The sequence below is a fragment of the Solanum tuberosum genome, unplaced genomic scaffold (genome assembly GCF_000226075.1).
Source record: "Solanum tuberosum cultivar DM 1-3 516 R44 unplaced genomic scaffold, SolTub_3.0 scf00066, whole genome shotgun sequence".
Lineage (NCBI taxonomy): Eukaryota > Viridiplantae > Streptophyta > Magnoliopsida > Solanales > Solanaceae > Solanum > Solanum tuberosum.
In genome coordinates this window covers 110,382-119,149 of record NW_006238989.1, presented here as the reverse complement: position 1 = coordinate 119,149, position 8,768 = coordinate 110,382, and the positions used below count along the sequence as shown (strand labels likewise).

Below are 8,768 nucleotides of genomic sequence, written 5' to 3'. Positions count from 1 at the left end.
AATATCTCAACTCCAAACTAAGGCATGCTCATATATAAAACTCATTTTCTTTCTAATTTGTTTTTTCATGAACATGCATCACATAAGGAAATCATGGAAATAGCTAAAACACACATAACTTCACATAAAGCACAAACAGGAACTCATCATTAAAATGCTAAAGGAGGAATGGAAGGAAAAAAGATGAGGATATCGGGACATCTCTTTGGCCCTTGGCCTCCCAAGTAGCACCCTCACCTAAAACCCACACTAAAGGTCACTCCTTAATACTTTCATGGAAGCAACTTTCTTGTTCTTCCATTTCTTAACTTGCCGGTCTAAGATCCCTACCGGTATTTCTAAATTAGAGAAATTCTCATTAACTCCCCAAGTCTTCTTAAGGGATTTATGAATCTTGGATCCCCAACACCCTTCTATATCTAAGAGACATGAAAAATCGGATACTCCGGTACCACTCATAAGCAACTCTAGTTCACAAGCAACCTTACCCAATCCACTCAAGATCTTATATGAGCCTACAAAACCGGAACTAAACTTCCCAAACTCACTACACCTCTTAAGGTGAGAATTCCAAGCTAACCCAAATCATGAAGATCAAGAACACTCAACAACCTTGCTATCTAAGCACATCATCTCCCCTTTGGGAGTAAGCCTATACAGACTCTTCTAAGCATCATTTCTTTCCATTCTAAGGTCAGAGCAAGTCATCACTAAGTTTTCACATCCATCACACAAGATGTTTCTAAACCATGGTAAATTTCACTACTACCTTTAAGAGGAGTCTACTCACTTAACTCATCTAGGAATTACTTACAAACTCTATTCATCAAACCTTTCAACCTACCCAAAACTCAAAATGGCCAAGTAGGGTTCTTCCATCAATATCATAAAACAACAATGAAGCCCATTCATACTAAACACAACTTGAAAGTCTAACTTATCAAGTCACAAAAGACAAGCGATACCGGAATCTAATAAAGCATAAAACACATACCGGAACCATTATGAGGAACTTGCTTACCCTCTCCTTTCATAGCCTTTGACTTTGGACAATCCCTCATTTTGTGACCGCTTCCACTACAATTAAAGCAACCTCTTTGCCGGCAAAACAACTACCCTCATGTCTCTTTCAATTCTACTATGGTCAGATCAAGACAATTCTAAACAATTTCAACCCATATCATCACCTTTGGTGGGATCTACCAACCAATCGTATCTAGGTATTATCTAAACACACTACTCAAAATAATCATACTTAAGATCAATCTTAAAAGATAACTAACTCTTTGAAGTTGACCAAGATCTTGAACACGATAATCTTATATAGAGATCGTTAGGGGTACATACCAGACGCGGAAGACATCATCACAGAAAGAAGCGAAAACATTAATCGTAAATTGGTTTCTACCTCCTTGCCCTAACCTTACATTACCACCGCCGTCAACGATAGAATTATTGTAGAGAATATGTGGTAACCCTAATGGGTGGAGGGAGGACCAATTTATAGAGGTTAAGACTTAATCTGGTACGTCCATCAAAGAACCAATGTACGAACAAGATTTATTCTTCATTAAATATTATTTATGATATTACGTGGGTTACAAGTAAACTTGGGCCATAAGCAAGAATTATTCTTAGAGTTTCCTCTTTTGATTTATGGACCATAAATATAAGATACGATCCATATCTTTCACCATTGAGCGTCTCCAAAATTTGAGGTACTGAACTGTGGTTGCTATTGTCCATGCCAAGACCTACGAGCCGTAAATGTAATGTATTTTATGATGGTAAGTAGGTCAACACTTAATATCTTCATCAAGTCCAAGCTTAAGCTCCATGACACATTTATAGTTGTGTACTTGTGTTGTCACTGGTTCGACAAACTAGCTCCCCGTGAAACTCATACTCTTTCATTGCTGTTTCATTAGTCGAGATATATATACTAATTCCGATCTCTAAGTCTAAATTAAGGTGATGCATGCTTCCACATGACGAAACCTCAATAATCCATTTGTCAAGCCTGATAGACATTTAACAAATACACTAAAGTAGGTCATGAATTAATTAATGTTCCACCTGAAATTAAATTTTGTTATGCGTGTGTGTCAACTATATATATATATATATATATAATTATTATTATTATTCTTTCATGATTCTTATGATAGATAGATAGATAGATGTAGCAACAAGATGAACGCAAACAGATCAAATTATATATATGCGAAGATCTGGATACTAAAAATGCATGATGACATCTCTAAGAAAACTCTTCCTCATGTCTATGATAACTCTTTTCTAATTTGTTGCCTATTACTCCCTCTATTTAAAAAAAAAAGTGTAGTTTGACTTGATACGGAGTTTAAGAAAATAAAGAATATTTTTAAATTTTGTGGTCCTAAATTAAAGTTATGTCAAATGTACAAAATTGTCTTTTAATCTTGTGGCCTTAAACATGCCACGTGGAAAGCTGAAATTAAAATATTACCAAAAAAAGAAAAAAAAATGTTCTTTTTTAAACAGACTAAAAAGGAAAGGAAGTCATTTTTTTAAAAATGGAATGAGTATATTATTGATCATCAAAGTATAATTACAAGAAAACAAGTAGTAGTATTATTTATTTATTTATTTATAAAGAAGACATACAAACGGTAAAGATAAAAGGAAAGCCATATATATATATATATATATATATATATAAAAAGATAGTTCAACTCCTAAAGTGCACTACCAAATGATACTTTTATCCAGGTCCTAGAGTCTTCAACGAAAAAACACTCACATCCCAAGTACAACTATATTTTACATATATAGAGTAGACTCACAAAGTTGTCCTCCTTCATGCATAACTCCTGGAATGAACTCACGAGTGGAATGGCACCAATGGTCATATGAATTGTGGAGATTTGGCCAGTCCGAAGATGCTGTCATGAAATCTTGCATCCAGTTGATGAGAATAACCTCTTGATCAATACTGGGTAGCGTACGGATCAATTCGTTCATTGCCTTCTCCATCTCCACCTTCTCATATCCCGACAATACTGGATATGAAACTCCATTTTCTGCATAACACAACAGCGGAATCCACAACACGAGTATGTTGAACTTCACTTGCCTTGGAACTTCATATTTAACTTTGTTAAGCTCTCCAATTAATATCGCTACACCACAATATGGCAAAACTCAATAATAATAATCGCTTTTTTTAAAATTACTATACTTTAAGACTTCATGTCAAGTCATAGAGTTCAAAATAAATCTCAAGTCAAACTATATATATCACTTAAAAAATTTAGTAATAATAATAATTTGAACACACCTGTGATCTTGACAATGAATCCTTGCACCCTGAGATTAGACAAGAGAGTAATGGAAGCTAAGCCAGAAGATAAGCTCCAATGCACCAAAGCTTCATCCACAGCACCACACTCTACCATCTTACTTGTTATCCACAGCAACTCATGTGCGTGTTTCTCAGCTGCCAAGTCATTCACACTCTCCACATGACCGGGAACCGCCAGCTGTCTCTTGTTTTGAAAGAGGCTCGTGGCAGTTCCCACCCATGGAAAAAATGTGCCCAAACCTTTGAGTGATGACGCCACAAAAGATCCCAAAGGAAGGGATCGAAGAATACGTGATGGCCATGTCCATGAATCCTCTGACATACGGGGACTCTTTAAAGAGCTATAAAGAAGTCCAGATGTACGCGTGAAGGCTGAAGCCAGGGCCGAACGATTAACTTGGAGCATCTCTAAGTGTCCGCATTTAGTGTTCTCCTCTATGATCTTGTCAGCCATCCCCATTGCAAACTGGTACTTCCTCGACGAAGCTGGAATCTCATTTAGCAACGCTAGTATCTGAAATATATTCCCTCGAATGAATAAGTCAACAGTTTACATTATAGCCCTTTCCAAATTACTGGATTCTAAAATAATAAATTGTACACACTAAATGGATCTTTTATGACAAAAATCGAAGTTTAGATCAAAACTATTAAGTTCACGTGAACTGTATTCTCACCTGTCCATCCACCCTGGTTGTCAAAACGCCCCCTAGAATTCATTCAACAAAAGTAAACAAGTACCAATATTATTTTCTTCTTAAAAGGAAATCGTAGAACAAAACATTATATGCACTCTAAGTTGAAGGAAATTAATCGAAGCTTGTTATCCAAATTAGTTCAGATTTACACCGAGTTTGTTTATCTTTACTGTTGTGTTACCATTTATAGATCGTTTCTATAGAATAAGTCCTTAATCCGAAAAGAGGACTAACACGATGTCGGATCCGATGGTAAGTTTACCATTTTGGATCTTAGTCTATTCTCTCCTAATAACTAAGGAAGATGGCACAGGACCAATGTTGTTAATAAAACAAAAAATTATGTGAAATTAGAGCAAAAAAAGTCTATGCATCTAAGATGTATTCTTTAGGCTAGTAAGTTTTTTGTTCTTTTCAAATGAGGAAAATTACTCTTCTTTCTTTAGGATAATAAGTTTTTTGTTCTTTTTAAATGAGGAAAATTACTCATAAGATGGGCATATGAAAAACAAGATTCACAAGTGACATTCCATATCAACCTTCCTCACCTTTTAACGCACCTCATCTTTAACTCATCCCTTGGACTCCCCATCCTCATCCCCACCACCACTACACTACCCTCAATCTAATTCATCTCTCACAGTATTTCTCTAAATTAGATACAAATGCTTTTAGAATAGTTATTTTTTACTTGAGTATGATCAAATACAAGAGAATAAGTAAAACAAAAATCCTACTTATTTTTCTAGAAATCATCTTCTAAAAAAATATTTTTCATCATACCGAACACACCTAAGTAATTATTGAGCAGTGATCATATGCACATAGTAGTGCATACTTAAAGTTGAATAAATTCTCGATTCATGAATGGCGGATGATTGCCAAATGATAAATTGTTTATATTCATTAAAACATTATACCATTAAATACTAAAAACAATTTATACGTAATAAAGTATATTATTTACGTATTGGTAATAAATAGAGCAACTTACATAAATGAATGATTCATTTTTCTAAAAATGTATTAAACTACTTAATATAATAAATTTATACACTTTAAATACACTTGGGTATGAACAAGTAATTATCCTTCGGGAGATTCAAATGATATGCATGTGGAGTTAACTGGAATAGAGTAGAGTAATTTACACACTTTAATATCAATCTTTATAACAATAAGTAATTGTCTTTCACCGAATTCAAATGGAAATAAAAACATATGAAGAAAATTATAGCGCAAGTGTTATGTGTTAGTTTGGAAAGCATAACGAGTGGATCCCACCATACTCCATGACATTTCACTTAAATTTTAGGGCATGATTTGTAATTAAAATGAAAAAGATGACTTTTTTTTGGGAGTTAATAATAAGGTCAAAATAGCTAAACATAGAGGACAACTTAAGCAAGCAAATCTTGCAATAATATTTCAAAAACTATGATACCCTCAAATTTCTTTATTAATGACTAAAGAAACTAACATGTTAAAACTCTCCTTTTAAAAAAATATATATACAAAAAAAAGAGTTCCTGCTTCAACTTTTTTTTTTTTGTGTGCGCTTAATCTATAGTCAGTGAGACATTATTTAGTAATAAAATGGTAAGATTGAAAAATCGCATGTTTAAATTAATTAGAAGAATTTAATTAAGAAAAAAGTATAGAATTATAGAATCCACGAATTAGAGATTTATTCAACTCTTTTACTATCATATATTTTAGAGAGTGCAAATAAAGTACCTATATGTCACATTGAAATATTGAGGGATAAACTTCTAAATTTTAACCAAGAATACGATCATAGAAGATTTAAGTTTTTTTCAGGTAAAATTATATATTTAAAACTATGTTAAAAATATTATAGAACACAATAATTAACTATCTAAAATATTCAAAAGTCATATTCTAGTCAAAGATAAACTTGATTGATTTTCAAAATTACCGTTGTGTCTTCATAAATTGTGCCACCTAATTTGAGAGCAAGGGTATAAATTTTTGGGCCCTGATAAATAAATTAAATGTACATATATATCATATATGTACATGCTCCTGGTATATATGTTTTACATTTAATATATATCAATGAGCATGAAGCGGTAAACCAATTCTCCCTCTATTCAGAGATATGTCGTATTTATTTATTTATTTTTAAAATGCTTATAAAAAGTGATGAAGTAACTTAATTTTTAATTTTCATTTCATAGTGATCGATGATCGATGATTTATAACGACAATGTACACATTATTACTTGTCTTTTTTTTTCCTTTTAAATTAGTTAATACTCATTCAAATAAATATATAAGGGAAATAACCAAAACAAAAATTGAAGGTCAATTTACGACATGATAATGCATCTGATTTTTTATGTTAAGACACGCAAGTGACGATTGAGATAACACAAATGACGTATCGAGAGGAGAGGTGACAAGTTAAAATAGGTGTCTAAAGAAAAAGACACGTGGCATTTACATGCATACCAAAATCTATTATTAGTATATAGTAACGGCAGACCGAAAACGACAGATTTATTTCTGTACCTATAATAACAAACCTTACAGAAGTAGTACTTCCTGCTGGCTGATTATGTCCAAATTGATACAAATTCAGAACAAATCCCAAAATTAAATTTTAGTTTAGTTACCATCCAAGCATACATAAATAATTTAATCTGAAGTTTAATTTTAATTACGTTCCTAGCATAAATAAATGAATTTAATCTTAAATAGTCGAAAAATTCAGTCCGCTAAGCAACGGACCGATCCCAAGGAGTTGTGAGTGGTAAATCAATATAATGAGGACCGCTAATAAGTATGGCTCCACACCCTGTTGAGTGATCAATTTAACAAACAAGATACATGTTACAATTCAATACTTCAAAATTATTAGTTTTTTTGTGTCCAATTACGTGACATTTTTCGTTTTTCGAGTCAAAAATTTTAAGTTTGCACGAAAATTTGTACATGAGATCTTCAATTTTTTAAAATTAATTTTATATATTTGTAAATTACCCAAAAAATACTATAAGTCACAATAATTTATAATTCAAAAAGATTTATGAAAAACTTACGATAAAAAAATACTTATTTGAATCTGAAAATCTAAAAAGTGTCATATAAAATGGGATGGAGGGAGGGAGTAAATACTTTCAGAATGAGATGATAGGTGAAGAGTTTTCAACAAGGTAAGTAGTTGTTACGCATCTTCCTTTAGTGGCAATATATATATGTGCTATGTTTGAAATCAAAATTTAAAGGCCTTGTTTGATTTTTAATTATGTATGTACTTTGCAAGCAATAAATTAAAATAAGGGATAAAACTTACATGCGTGAGAGCTCTACCAAGAGCTTTAGCAGAAGGTGGTTGTATATAATTAGTAGAATCTTGTTGAAGCACTAAATCAAAAGCAGAAGTAGAAGAAGCTCCAGTTGATGGCAACATCATTAAATCATCAAGTGAATAGGAAGAAGCAGTAGAGAAAGGACAGTGATCCATCAATACCCTAAGAACCCAAACTGCTAACCAAGTCATGAGCATCAACATGAACCTCATGTGGTCTGTTGCTCTCCACTTTTCTGTTTGTTGGTCTGCCGCCTTAGCATTCGAAGCTACCGCAACAAGGCTCTTTGCGGCTGCGTTTACCGTCGTCATAAATATCGAGTTCAGAAGAGCCGATGGTCTCGTCTTGCACGAACCATAGTCCACCACTGCTAGATCCATACTCATCACTCTCTCTATTCTTTTTTCTTTTTCCTAAACAACCACACCTTACTCCTCCTATACCTTTTCTCAACAAAAATACTCCCCTGTCCCACCGTCATACTTTTAGCTATATTATATATATATATATCAGTGTGTGTAATGATTTTACCGACTCTTAATACAATAATATTACTCTTAATGCTAAATATTTTTTGTTACTGCTTAAGAAAAATGTTCATTCTTAAATTGAAGTAAAATAAGACAAAAAATATAAAAGATGAAGCGTATACAATATGAATTATTATGCCTCTATTTATAGTGTAACATAGAGAGCCATATAAAATGTTAGTTACAAACATGACATTAATCATGAATATAAAGGAGGATGCTATGGAGGTGTAAGGCCAACAGAATAATTGTCATAAAGGTGGAAATTATCTTCATAATGGAGGGAAGTAATGAAGATAATTGGTGAGACTAACTTCTAGGTGTAATGAAAATCTACAATATAATATTTTATAACACTCCTCCTTAAATGTCCATAGATAATATGTCTCATTAAATTTTTACTGGGTAAAATCTTGTGGGAAAAAATTCTAGTGAAGGAAAAAGAGTATACTATCGTTTAATATATATTATTTGTTGCCTCATTAAAAACCTTGCCAGGAAAATCTAGTGGGACAAAATCTCGGTCAAGGAAACAAGAGTACAACGCATGTTATACTCCCCTGTTTAAAACACTACTTAATTTCTTGTGATGATATCACCCAATCTTATATACCAACTTCTTAGATGTTATTATTGACAGTGTCTTTCTGATCAAATCACATTCACGAAGATACTGCATTCTTGAACTAATCCTGATATATTATTTTATTGATTTCATCGATATGATAAGGCTTTCATCTTAGCCAAACTTCTGAAAAATTACTTTATTCATTACCTCGCTATTGCTTGCACAACTGCTCATTCAACTCGTTCATAGAAACAATAATGTTGTGGACATTTTCATTTGCAGTTGATTTTCTTG

General features: G+C 32.7%; 1 protein-coding gene across 1 annotated transcript; it reads right to left on the bottom strand.

Moving 5' to 3' along the window:
* Positions 1 to 2,725: 2,725 nt before the first annotated feature.
* LOC102606286 (uncharacterized) lies at positions 2,726 to 7,820 on the bottom strand. Its single transcript, XM_015307773.1, has 3 exons — positions 7,361 to 7,820; positions 3,320 to 3,857; positions 2,726 to 3,161 (listed from the first exon to the last, which is right to left on the bottom strand). The coding sequence occupies exons 1-3, from the start codon at positions 7,760 to 7,762 to the stop codon at positions 2,803 to 2,805; spliced, it is 1,299 nt and encodes a 432-aa protein (XP_015163259.1). The 5' UTR covers positions 7,763 to 7,820; the 3' UTR covers positions 2,726 to 2,802.
* Positions 7,821 to 8,768: the final 948 nt, after the last annotated feature.